Below are 14,189 nucleotides of genomic sequence, written 5' to 3'. Positions count from 1 at the left end.
TGAAAGAAATAGGTGATCGGATAATCTTTCTCATTAACGCCACTTACAAAAATCCACTCACGCCACGGTGCAGCACAGAAAATAAATTGTAAATTTTGTGGAACAGAAGCTACAGGCATCCACGCATTTTTCTCAGCATCATACTTCATCACTTGTTTTGAAACGATCACGTACAGGTTCTCACATATACAGAATCGTAAACTCCACATGTTTTCCAGCGTAAACTCCACATGTTTTCCAGCGTCTGCCAACCGCCCATCTCCTCATCAAAAACTTCCGCGCTACTTAAGGCTGCGACTGCTCCACCAGATGGCATTCCACTTATCACCATAAATTTCCCGTCCAGGTAAACCCCCGCAGATCCACAGCGGTTTTGAGTCATGGGAGGCAAGATTTCCATTCTCATCTTCGCCACCAGCGACGTACATAAGTCCTTTCGAAGAAGAAACTGCAGAAGCGAAGTTGATACTGCCGCGGCGCCATTTTTTCGACACAAAATCAAATATGAAGACAACAATGTCCAACCTCACGCACATCTCACCAACGTCCAACGTCCAAACACGACTTACGATCAAATGGAATAAGATCAAAAGGACAAGGAATAGGTGGTGTCCTTTCCCACGTCTTCTCCACAGGGTCGTATACTGTTATTCCATAAACAGCAGGAGTTAGATTTGATTGAATAAGACATATCAAATGTTGGCTCGTGCCATAGGTCTTTCTGTCCTCATAGAACCGGGGACTACACATCATTTCCTTCCAGCTTCTGCACACATCCTTCAACTCATCGTGTGATATGTAAGGAGCGCGCAACAACACTTGCCGTTGGATATCAGTAGGAACATTCAGAAAATCTTCCATTATTGGCAATGATGAGAGATTCAGTGAATGAATGCTGATTAGAAATTGAGTGTTACCTCAGAAACCCCCTTTTTGTCTCTTGGATGCGTATATTGAGATTTTATTCTTTCTACTAACACGCTTTTGTCTCTTGGCTGCCTATATTGAGATATAATTCTTTCTATTAATACCTTGACCAGTTGACCTGAGGTGAACTATTGGCCAACTTTAATGGATGACTACCATTTTGGTTGTTCCCTAAAGCTCAGAAATGTCCATCCATATTAATTTGCTTATAATTAATAATTAAAATAGTTATATTCATATTTATATTTATGAGTATTTATTATGAATATTAAATTTTCGTATTTATTATGAATATTAAAGTTGTGTTATATGTTTTTAGATATAAACTATGTAAAATACTTTCAAATCATTTAACATTTTGAGTGGATGATACATTTTTTATTTGGCATAATACAAGTTAAAGTAATACAAATTACAAATATAAAAAGTAAGGAAGTAAAATTAGAGAGAGGAGAGAAAAGATCAACAAGGCATCTTCAATATTTTGAAATTGACATTTAACATGGATTTAACTAAATTTATTAGTTTTCAGCCTTTTTAATATCACAAATACTATAAATTCTATTAAACCTAGTCTTTTTAGGATCTAAAATCTCTAATACGAGGCTTCACTATGAATTAGGTGATCTTATTTAATAATTTAGTTTTTGTTCTTTATGTTGGTTCTCTGTGTAATATAAGCAACAATTTCATATTAACTAATAAAATAGGTACATTCTTGTGGCTATTGGCCAACCATTAGGAAAACAACAACAATAGCATACCACAAGCATAGAGCTTTTGTCGATATTACTATATTGATATGATAATGCAATAATAGAACAAAAACATTCTAATGTAGAGTTACTATATAATCTATACCTATAATTAACATGAGAAGCTAGTAGAGAATGAAAATTTGAAGATATATCATATGATTGACGTAGATATTTCTTGTATCTAAAACCCAATCTCTCACATCCTCTTGAATCTCTTGGAACCATCATTGAAAGCTCAAATGACACTTATTGGATAAAGGAAGAAGCCATCTAGGACAAGGCTCATCATACACCAATCAAAAGGGTAACATCTGCAGAATAAGATATGAAACATCCTCAAGATCCTCTAAATGGATCTTCATTGAAAGGTTCACCGATCACCAGGGGAAGAATGTGTTTCATCAAGAATTTGAAACTCGTAGAATGCATGAGATGTTGCTATGATGATATAAAAGTGAAGCAGATCAAGGGATTGAAGCTCTTTTAGAAGAAGTTGTTGCTTGGAGTCTCGATGACCCAAAGGAAAAATGGGGTATGTGTGCTTATATTTGATTTTGTGCAAGTCATGTCATATAGTTGCATATATCATGAACCAATGATATATCTTAATAGCATGATAAAAAGAAAGGATATCCTCACTCAAAGGGATGAAGGAATGCATGGGTCACACATTCAGTAGATGAAACAAACATAATATGTTGTCATGTGAAGTATGAGGTGGCTGACTATAATTTAGGAACTCTTATTAGAAGCTCTTGGGAATGAAATGTGTGAATAAAGAAAGTACTAGATCATGGAAAATGAAACAATGGTAAAGGAAATCAATATCTGAAAGATCAACAAGATTTGACTATGATATATCATTGAAAGATATGAAGACACTGATGGAGACTGAAAAAGAGAGATATCCTTGAAAATATAAATCTTTGGAGATGTGTCGATATGTATGTTGGATGTTGATACAAACTAGAAGATATTAGGATGAAATACCATCACAAAGCTAATGCTTTTAATGTTCATTCCTTTATTTTTAAAGAAATATTTGGATGGGCTTATGCAGGGTTTCCAAGGAAAGAACTATGAATTTCTTCGAAGAGAACCATGTACAAGGATGTAATATCCTTCCAAAGGAGATAGTATGAAGAAAGCATCATGACATGAAGCAAGGCCAGATGTGGACTGATGGATCACTTCCTCATGAAAGGAATAATAAAATGACTGACCCATGGATGGTTTCTTCCCTACGAATAAATACCAAAAGATGAAGAATCCATAACAAAGAAGAAATCCATGACATCGAAGGAAGGATCTCTTCAAGAAGTTGGTTATCTTTTCTTCTCCATCTGAGGAGCTACTGCAGGTCCTTAATTAAGAGGGAGCCTGGAAACAAGTTTCTTACTTGGAAGAAACTTGGAAAATTCCTAAGCAAGAGGGAGTTTATGTACATTTCTTTTGTAGGAATGAGTAGCTTCCTTTATTGGAATATATATGTCCTCCATAATTAAGAGGAATAGATAGACACATCATTTTGGTCTTCACATGGGAAGACATAATGGAGGATTTTGTAATCATCTGGCATTTTATGCTCTTTGAGGATGAGGTAGGGAATCCAAGATAATAGTAATCATTCTTGGAGGATTTGGGATCCAAGGTAATAATTGGGAGTTGGGAATCAAAGATAAGAGTAGTCCTGATGGAACACAACCTGAAAACCCAAGTGGGGTATGTTCCCAAGGAGACAATGGTAAGGGTGTTTATAAATCATTTATCTCCCCAACATTGAGCTCAAATCTTGTGGAGAGATAGATTTGTTAGTGAAGCCTTGATATGTGACAATGTTGGTTGATATGATGATATAGAGATGGGTTACCAATCCAACTCTTCTTATGAGAAATTATTTAGATTAAGAATGACCAAGTACCATTATGAATACCTCCCTAGTTAAGAGGGAGTGATAAAAATTGTAACTAGGTTCAGTCTTCATAATGACATGTAATTATTATTTTATGTAAAATATGGAAAGAAGAAAAATAAAATTATTATAATACTTGACTCATGGGTTTCATGAGCAAGAGATTTTATTTTTATTTAAGGCTCCCATTGAGAGCTTTTATGGATTTCGTCATCTAGTAATAAAAGTCTAAAGAGTTGTTGTCATGTATTGAAGGCATGTTACACATTGTAGAAGTCAAATTCTTTTTTGTTATTCACCCTCCAAGACCTTCGCACTATTCCTCACTCAAGTCTTCCTACAATGAAAGGGAAAATTATAGAAAGATAAAGTTGGCCTACTCCAGTGATCATGTTGGCGTAATATTCATGGAAAAATCACTATATATAGTAGTGCCCAGGCTCATTTGTAGGACAACAATTTGGTTAAGAAAGTATGAGATAATCAAGTGTGAAATTCATTATAGAAGGATCCTTAACAACAAAAAAGAAAGAAGAAAGGATAGTGAAGGATGTTACATGATTATGGGATTGTTTTTGGGCTAATCCACCCTCACACGTCTAAATATTATGAATTTGAAGGTGTCCGAAGGTTATAGTCATATATGGGTGATTTAGATTGGGTGAAGACATCGGTGAAGGAAATCGAGTAGAAGAGAAAGAAGTCTCCCTATATAAGGAGACCATTCAAACATCAGAAGACTGATCTAGGGTTTTTCTTACGAAGAAAAAATTTGTAGACCTACAAGAAGAGGTCAAAATTCTAAAGGAATTCGAGAAGAAGAAGAAGAAGAAGAAGAAGAAGAAGAAGAAGAAGAAGAAGAAGAAGAGAAGCATTGATCTAAGGATAAATATGAGGCTTGTGACTTGGGCTTGGAAGGGATCTAGTGTCAAGGGTCTTTGTCATGATCGTGGTATTCATCAATTAAAGGTTTGAGAAGAAGAAAACGTTTGGTTTTTCCTCTCAAAGAGTGAGAGGTTTTGGCCCTCACTGATAGCCTATATACTATGTAGCTTGTCTCTTTATTGCTCATGAATTGGTAATTGTCTTGATGAGAAAAACACAATAAGAAGGTCATAATCAAGAAGTGAAAAGACACTCACAAGAAATTATGAAAGTAGAGATATCATTTAATTATCGATGCCCTAGTTTTCGCAACATAGAGAAAGGGTTGTTACACTTGGCATCAATAGTCAAAGTGTTGATATCAGTTTGTACATGACAATTTTTTCATCTGGGAACATGGCCTACCTACTCTTAAAACCTCTCTCTCCTATCCTAATAGGATTTCTCTCCACATTCAATTTGGCATCAAAATTTAATTGGATAAATCCATACCTTTCTTAGATATCCTTATCACTTTTTCTCTTGATGGATTTCTAATCCATCAAGTTTACAGAGACAAGGCCACACAAACCATTACCTCCATGCCCATTCCCACCACCACTTATCTTGAAAATTAATTGTCTTGAAAACTTGTAGCCCAAGAGCTCGCACAATCTCTACTCCCTAATTCCTTTTTAAAGAAAATGCCCAAATAATCCAAGATTGCAAAGTCAATGGTTACTGTCAGGGCCATGGAGGAAAATTTTGATAATTTTGAAAATTTTCTAAGTAGGACAAATATCACATGTAGAAAACAAAGGACCAGAATTGCAATGGTGAGATGAATAAGTGAAAATAATTACAATGGTGAGATGAGGTTGAAATAAATTTATTGAAGAGGGAAAGTTGATAAGTGGAGAAGGAATTGTTAGGGGATATTTCAAGTATGCATTACTTATCGAGCAAGGTGAATGGGACAACTAGACGATGTTGTCAAAATATTTTGGGCAGTTAGACCAACATGGGAGACTTGACAAGTTGGACGGAATTTGAGTGAATGATGATAAGGAAGATGTTTTTAAATATATAAAGGGATAATATTTCTTCAGCTTAGGGGGTTTGAGAGGAAGGGGTTTGAGTCCATTGGAGTTCAATTTAGCCAGTCACTTTATCGTTGAGTTCAAGTGGGGATGATTTTAGTTAGCTTGGTATCTATTGTTCCATTTTTGTTTTCATTGGATTGAGATGGTTATGTGTCTAAATTTTTAATGCTTGAGTCTCTATGCCAGTCTCGTGTCTGAATGTTTAACACACATAGAGATAGTTAATACTTTATTGCACTGATGTCTATACTTTTCTTTGCTTATCAAGAATATTAGGCTTGTGGCTCACATTTTGGAGTACAATTTTGTAGTGCATCATGAATATTTTTGAAGAAGTAATGGAAATTATGGCTAGGGTGCTTTGTATGTTTGATTTGGTGTTATTTTATCATGATATGTGAGTCATGAATTGGATTTGTTTCTTTGTCTTTTGAGAAAGAATATTGTTAGATTTATGTTTTCATAAAGCATTTTCTAGCATATGAATTAATCACACCTTTTAGAAACCTATAATGAACATGTTGTGAGTATATTAAAACAATTTATAAACCTAAGAATGTATATAAAACTCTCCCATCTAACTGTAAAATATTGGTTCTATTTGTCCCCCATAGGCAACTTGAGTGAGACTTCATCCACTTCATTCGTGATTCCAAAAGGGTGAGTGTTGGACAAGGCTTTATTGGTCGAGACTACATGTCAATACAATTCTGACTAATCCCGTGCGAATAACAGGTTCCTTTGCAAGGCCCAGGATCATTTTATGATGGGATTATTAGGTAAGAAGGATGTGGGAGCCATGGAATCTAAAGAAGGTAGAAAGCACTAGTTTGTTTTAGCAGAAGCAACATGATTTTTTGGTGAGTTAGAACAAGGACTGAAGAATTAGCATTGAATATTTTTTTCAAAAATACGTGCTCACTATTTTCCAGAATATATTCTTTATAGAATTCCTGATCATCTTAACAAACTAGATTCAACAACTAGTGGATGATAATATAAACTATCAACAAGTTGGGCTAAGACAATTGACTCCAAAAAGGGAGAGCCACTTGAAATAAGTAAGAAACAATATTTTTCATGTTGAAAACTTCTAGTTTGAAAGTGTGCTAGAAAACATATATTGTCATGTTTGCAATAGAGCCCATAGTATCACATAGTGTAATGTAATGAATATTTTTGGAGGTTCCACAACGAAGATTTATCTGGTCAATATTTGTGTCAATTAAAATGTTTCTATGTGATTGCAAAACCTTTCATATGGAATATTATGCTATGGATGCCTAATCCATTCATGCACTATGGGTAAATTTGGGACGAACTAGGGGTGGTCTAAGGTGAAGAGAACAAGGATGCAAAAGGAGGGAAGGGGATGGATTAGGATGTAGTTGGAATATTGCATTAGAAGCAATAGGTTGTTGGAGGAGTTGCATATGTGAAGGCATCATAAAGACATAATGGAGGTATAAATAATGGAAGGTGGAATGTTGAGAAGTGGACATATATTTTAGTCGAACTACGTAGAAGGAAATCAATCAACATCAATTCCTGGCACTATGAGAAACCTGGGGAGAGGGGCAAGAGAAGGCCAATCGAGCATGAGAAGAAATGCAAGTGGCAAAAGTATCTAAGGAATTTATTTCATCACACCACTCATTGAAGCATAGGAGGAAGAATACCAACATCTTAGCCCAAGTAATACACAGTTTATGCATCTTGGTTCACCTGTTAAGACCATGGATGGTGTTGAGCCCACCACCTCGCACATTTCAAAGAATATTTAGGTAAGAGCTCAACATACCATGATGAATATGATAGTAGGTAATTACAGTAATAATATGTTGATTACTTATAGGCATTTTTCAAACATCAAGAGAGGTTGTGACAAAGTGTTTTAGTTCACTTTGTTGTGTAGAGTAGCAAACATTTGTCAAGTACTAAAGTGAGCACACTAGGAAAACCTTTGTTAGGAGGCACTACCCAGAGCACAATGGTGGGAGTAGAGATCAGGATTCTTATGTTTCATCTTGTTGTTAATTTTTATTGCGTACAAAATTCTCTTGTTTGTGAGGTCATATAGATAGTGAACTAGGTCCACAATAAGGAAACTAGAGGTTACCTTCATGGATTATGCTTTAACTTGGTATATCAAGTATAAAAGCACAACTGAATATGGATAGATCTAGCCATTGGTGGGAATCAAGTAGTCTTTGATTAAGAAATTTTAGAAGTCGAAGTCAAAACATCAATGTATTATAGATTGAAAGACATTAAGTAGTTTCAAAACAAGTTTGTTAGGGAGTTTGAAAAGAGATTCAAAATATTAAAAGGAAAATTATCCTTTGAAACCCAATATGCATAAAAAATGGAGTGGTTCATTATCGGAGTAATCCCACACATTTGAATTCCCCTAACATAATAACAAATTAATTGACAACAAGAGTCATTGGATATCATGCCAAAGCTAGAGGTCTCTCGCATAGGAACTGAGGTAAGTAGTGGAATGGTGCATGTTCAAATGTAACTTGCTACTTTAACTCTTCAGCTGCAAAATTTGACTAAGCAGAAGGAGAAGTAGGAGAATGTTTGGTGTGCAATTTACAGAACAGAGCGACACCATGAAAATGAGTGTAAGATACTGATAAATTACATGGAAATAAGTGTATCTAATTGATTTGCACAAGGAAAAGGTTTGTGGTGTGAGGTATGTCGATTTTATGGTTTCACCTCACAAAATTATCTTGTGATGCAGAACCATGAGACTTCTACATGTATTTTCTCTTATTAATTTTTAAAATTAGTTGGGCACGATATCCACCATTACCATGCACTACATCTAATGTGAAAATTCTCTTTTGATTTCTTTTGGGTGCATGGGCCAAAGGGAATTGAAGAAACAACAATAGGCTTCAACTAGTACTGATAAAATTCAACTTGTTAGTATAAATAGCCAAGTCGGGGACAGGGGATGTTCGCTAGAGATCTCGGAGGGCCAACAAGAGGACAACGAAGATTTGAGAAGGTTTGATGACCCATGGTCTATTATAATTATTTACAACATGGGAATCTTGCATAATATTTTCATAAACCCTGTTGGAGATATACCTATCATAGGGCACTAAACCATGGGACGAACGATTTCCCCCAATTGATTGCAAAGTGGCAGGAAAAGAATGGTTTGATTTTTTAGATGATCATGGCTAAACGACACGTTATAAAATTATATATTACAGAGCAATGGAACACACAAAATATTGCAGAAATATAAACACATAAAACACATGAAACAAAAGAGACACAAATATACGTGGTTCACCCAATTTGGGCTACGCCCACAGAGAAACAACTAGTCCTTCCTTTTATATTATCGAGCTAAACGAAGAGATACAACCTACAGAAGGTCGGTCATAACCTCTTTGCTCTTACACAATCTCCTCTCTCTTTGTCACTCAGAATACACACCTCCATAGCCGCAATAAAATTCCATCATATATAGTGAGGGGTCGCCTTCTAAGTCCAAAAACCATTAATTAAACATTACTTCTACTGTTAGAATTTCACCTAATTAATGACCTAGATTAACTTCACCCCCTGGACCCCCTTTCGACAAAAAATAATGACATCTTTGCCGCCCCATTAGGAATTAGGGTCCAATGCTGCAATACCTTTGAATAATGAACATAATCAGGCTCCACACCTAACATGACATAGAAATTAGCCACATGTTGAATTAGTAATGCAAGGAAGCACCGTGACATGGGTTTTTGCTGCAGAGAAAGGGGTCCAACAACTATAATTAGTAAGGAAGGTTGTTTAAACCCATCCAAAGTATGATCGGATCAAGGAGAAGTAGGCCTACGAGGAAGCATAGATAAAAAATTCACCACAGAAAGGGATAGACAGGAGGGTATTCACGAACATGCAACTCCTTTTGTATATGAGAACACTTCTCATAGAGAGTTGGAGGCAAAGATAGGTAAAATATAGAACCTATTGAAAAGTTATATTGAATTTAATGGAGGATGAAAAAATATTGGAAAAGTTCAAGGGAATGGTCAAACACTATGTTAAGGAGAGAAAAGTGGCTTTTGTGTGGACTTCACCATATGTTGTAAACCAGGTTACACAATCAAACAGGATGAGTAAGGAATTTAGATTCAATGCGTAGGTAGGAGATTATGAAATTCAGAATATCATATTTGATCTAGGATCTGATATGAATATTCTACCTAAAAGTACTTGGGAAATGATAGCGAAGAAAAAACTAACTTGGTCCCCTATCCAATTGAGCTTAGAAAATTAGCACCAATTTTTTCTCATTAGTAGGTTGACAAATGTACCATTGGATATCGATGGAGTCAACAGTACTGTATATTTTGATATCAAATAAATTGCGGACGATATTGTATCATAACTTTCCCTATTGGGAATTCATCGACCATTTAACAACTAGGTAATTATCAACTTAAAGAAGTAATTGATGATCTTCCAAGAAGGAGAAGTTTTAGTGATCACGTTTGTAGAAGAAAGTGAGGGAGAGTGGTAGTTTGAGTTGGTTATAGGGGATTTAAGTGGGGATGAATTGAACAATATTTACTACATTACAGGTCATAGGGAGCATTATGTGAATCCATACTACGAAATGGGTACTTAGTTGGCTTTGTACGAGATCCCGTGCTTTAGACTCTAAAGCTACTATGAAAAATTGGAAAAATAGGTTACATGAAGTAAAGCCTGAAAGATGTGCACACCTTAGTAGGGCAGCGCATTGGATAGGGACTAAGGTGCATAACCCACCTTGTTTTGATGGATTATCAAAAGTAACTACTTTTTTGGAGGAATTCGAGGATTCGGTTCTAGAGGAATTAAGGATTGCAATGTTGGATGTTTCATTGCACAATATTAGGGGTTACTAGGGAAAAATACATAGGGATGGATTTCCCTATATACTACTGCAAATTTATAAGAGGAGATGCACTCATCGATGCACAACTTAGAAAAGGGTACATGATTCATCCTACCTCATTTTCCATAAAGTAGTCATCCATAACAAAGAAAAATGATACCACAATAGAGGATCAAGGACTGACAATGATGTATGCACTCTAGAAGGTTAGGAATTCCTTACTAGGGAACAAGTTTAGGCTACACACAAACCATGTTTTGTTGAAATACCTCATCATCAAGCTTATGTTAGGGGAGATGATCTCGAGGGGTTTTTTGTGTTCCCAAGAATATGGCTTTCAAGTAGGGTTCCCATCAAGAAAATTGAACATAGGACTTGAGAATCTATCGCACATGACCAAAGGAAGAGATGGAGGAAGCTTAAAAGTTAATCTGTGAAATGCATAGAAGGTTCATGTTACTATGGGAGATGATTATTCTATGAAGGTTTTTCATCGGTTTAGAATGGGTATAGCACGAGAGGGGTATGCCATCACATGAAGGAAGGAGCTGGTGGTGAGAATGATAGATTATTAGCTCATTGTAGTTTTTTTGTATAAGTTGCATGCAGGCGATAGATTACACACATAAATATTGGAGCATGAGCGACCTATGATACATATTGAGGTTCATGCAAGTGCATATGGACACCATTATCCAGAAAGGGAAATGGTGCAAATGATCTTGCACACATGATTATGGGGGCCCACACATTGCAATGATGCAAAGGTGTCCTACAAAATCTATAAGGTATGTCAATGAGTAGGGAGGTCGTCTAGAAGGTACAACATGCCCTTGATACCCAAAATGTAGTTGGAGAACATAGATGGGTCATTAAATGAAGTTGTTTATTAATAAAGGAGGATATAATTTACTATCTATGCTTTAGAGATGTCATTAAAGGTGAATATGTTGGACATGATATATATTTCTCCGTGAAAATTGAAAAGAGAATATAAAAATAATTCAAATGTAGTATCAAGCATTCAAATCGAAATTTTTGTGATACACTCTAGAATAGCTTACCTCTAAAGGTGTCTAGATGAAAATGTATACCATTATTAAGACAATAAGAAAGTACTTGGATAATATATCATATTGGAATAAATTAATAAATCAATAGCATTAGGAGAATCATTATGTTGCGATAGAATTTGAGATCAAATGTGTAACACCCTCCTCCCACATCTACCCAAGTAATCAACCAACCGGGGTAAACATGTGATGAGAAGTTACTATGTTATGATTCAACACACTATGAGTCACTTACGAAAGTGGAATTGACAGAAACACGTCATAGATTTTTCTTCTTATGCATTTGTCTTAACCCTAATCCATGGTCTCACATGCCTTCCATGATGACCTCAATGACCTTGGCTTATTTCGGGATGAGCATCCTAAAGGGTAGATGAGAACCATCGAAAATTTGGGAAAATTTTAACCCTCAATTTACTCGAATGTCTAAGATTCAAATGGAGGGGATGAGGAAAGAAAATGTATTTGATAAAAAAATTGATAGGGAAAGTACATGCAAGGGAAAATATTACCTCTTGCAAACAAAAATTAGAGCATCCAAAAGTAAAAATACATAAAAAAAAAATACAAGAAATGACCAATGTAAACAATATACGTAGATTAGAGAAGTCATGGGCTAGTGAGGTGAGGTGCTCAGCCAAAATGTGCATCCATATCCATGTATATTATGGTCGAGCAAGGTAGCAAGGGTTGCTTTCCGCAATGAGTAGAATTAAGAGGAAATAACATCCGCAGAGGAACTATTAATAGTGTTCTTATGAATTTTCTCCATTTATCATCTTGGACAAAATTTCTCTCCATCTGGTTTTTTTATTAATATTTAAATTGTTCTTATGCATTTTTCTTAACCCTAATCCACTACAAACTAGATATCCAAAGAACACATAAATTCTACCTCCTACCATGAAGGTCATTAAACCTCAATCCGCTTAGTGATTCATTGTGTTTAATTTCCACAATACATTACATGAATTACAATTCATAATAAAAATTACAAAAGGTATTATAGTGTTGAAATGTGTAACTAGGTTCATTCTTCATAATCACATCTAATAATTATTTTATGTAAAATATGTAAGGAATGAAGATAAAATTATTGTGATGCTTGACTAATGGGTTTCATGAGCAAGAGATTCCATTTTTAGTTAAGGATGCCATTGAGAGATTTTATGGATTTTGCCATCTAGTCATAAAAGTATATAGAGTCGTTCTCATGTATTCAAGGCATGTTACACATTGTCAAAGTCAATTTTATTTTTGTATGTGACCCTCCAAGAAATCATAACTATTCCTCACTCAAGTCAGCCTATAATGAAAGGAAAAACTCGAGAAGGATAAAGTCAACCTACTCGAGTGATCATGTTAGCCTAATAGTCATGGACAAACCAATATATATAGCAGTGGTCAACCTCATCTGGAGGAAAAAAATTCAGTAAAGAAATTAAGGGATAATCAAGTGTGACGTTATTGTGGGACTTCTTGTGGGCTAATCTACCCTCACCCATGTGAATATGCCATATCTGAATCAGGATAAAGGTTGCAATCATATAAGGCTAATCTAGATTGGGTGAAGAATTTAGTCAAGGAAGCTGAGTAGATGAGAAATAAATCTCCCTCCACAAGGAGACCACTCAAGGATCAAAGAGTGGATCTAGGGTTTCTTTTATGAAGCAAAAGGTTGAAGACCTACAAGAAGGGGCCAAAATTCTTAAGGAATCAAAGAAGAAGAAGAAGAAGTAGAGCATTTATCTAAGGTTAAAGAGGAGGCGTGTAAATTGGCCTTGGAAGGAATCTAGTGTCAAGGGTCTTTTTCATGGTCTTGGTATTCGTACGCTGAAGGTTCTACAAGAAGAATTTATTTCGTTTTTCCTAGCAAATATTGAGAGGTTTTGTCCATGGCTGACAACCTATATACTGTGTCTCTTGTCTCCATATTGTTCATGAATTGGTAATTGTCTTGATCAAAAGAACACAATAGTAACATAAGAAGTAGAATATCATAATCAAGAAGTGGAAAGACTCCCTGAGGAAACTATCAAAGTAGAGAAAGCACCTAACTATCGATGCCCTACATTGCTCAACATGGTATCAGAGCTAAGGTGATGTTGTGCTCTACAACAACCCCCCATTTCATATCATTTTTATTTATAAAGGTTAACATATGAAATGGGTCCCTTTAAAAGTTTAATTGGTATCAATACTTCTATTGTTCAAAAAGGTCCGATAATCAAATGAGCTCATTTATTTAAAGCCTTTCGAACAACCATTTTTCAACAAATAAAACAATCTTTTATTATTGCGATAAAGTGATCGCAAGATTGCATATTGCAATGACATGGAAAACACATATAAGTGGCACATTGGTCTCCGCCGATGCGATTTCGCTATCGGCGATCGGCAATACTCCATACACATCTTAAAAATGCACATAACATAAGCTCCGACGCGACGCGATATCGGCGATACTTCGTATGCATTCAAAAGCACTTTAAATCATTTACCCCGATCTGATGCAATTTCGCAATCGGCAGTCGGCAACATCCCATGCACATTAATAAAGCACCTAGGTCTTACCCCCGATGCGATGCGATATCGGTGATCGGGAAATCGGCACTGTACTCTAAATGCACATTGTTATACTTCCTC

At 35.7% G+C, this 14,189-nt stretch overlaps 1 protein-coding gene across 1 annotated transcript; it reads right to left on the bottom strand.

Moving 5' to 3' along the window:
• Positions 1 to 537: 537 nt before the first annotated feature.
• Positions 538 to 861, bottom strand: LOC149178562 (F-box/kelch-repeat protein At1g80440-like). The gene has a single exon (XM_089422144.1). The coding sequence runs from the start codon at positions 859 to 861 to the stop codon at positions 538 to 540; it is 324 nt and encodes a 107-aa protein (XP_089278270.1).
• Between the last annotated feature and the right edge of the window lie 13,328 nt (positions 862 to 14,189).

Source organism: Pinus tabuliformis, chromosome 4_1 (genome assembly GCF_031772625.1).
Source record: "Pinus tabuliformis cultivar Carrire ecotype Pingquan chromosome 4_1, CPIR1, whole genome shotgun sequence".
Taxonomy (NCBI): Eukaryota; Viridiplantae; Streptophyta; class Pinopsida; order Pinales; family Pinaceae; genus Pinus; species Pinus tabuliformis.
This window is presented reverse-complemented; position numbering and strand designations above follow the sequence as displayed.

Excerpts from the sequence above, each read along its gene's own strand:
- LOC149178562 (XM_089422144.1), bottom strand. The coding sequence starts at position 861 with ATGGAAGATTTTCTGAATGTTCCTACTGATATCCAACGGCAAGTGTTG.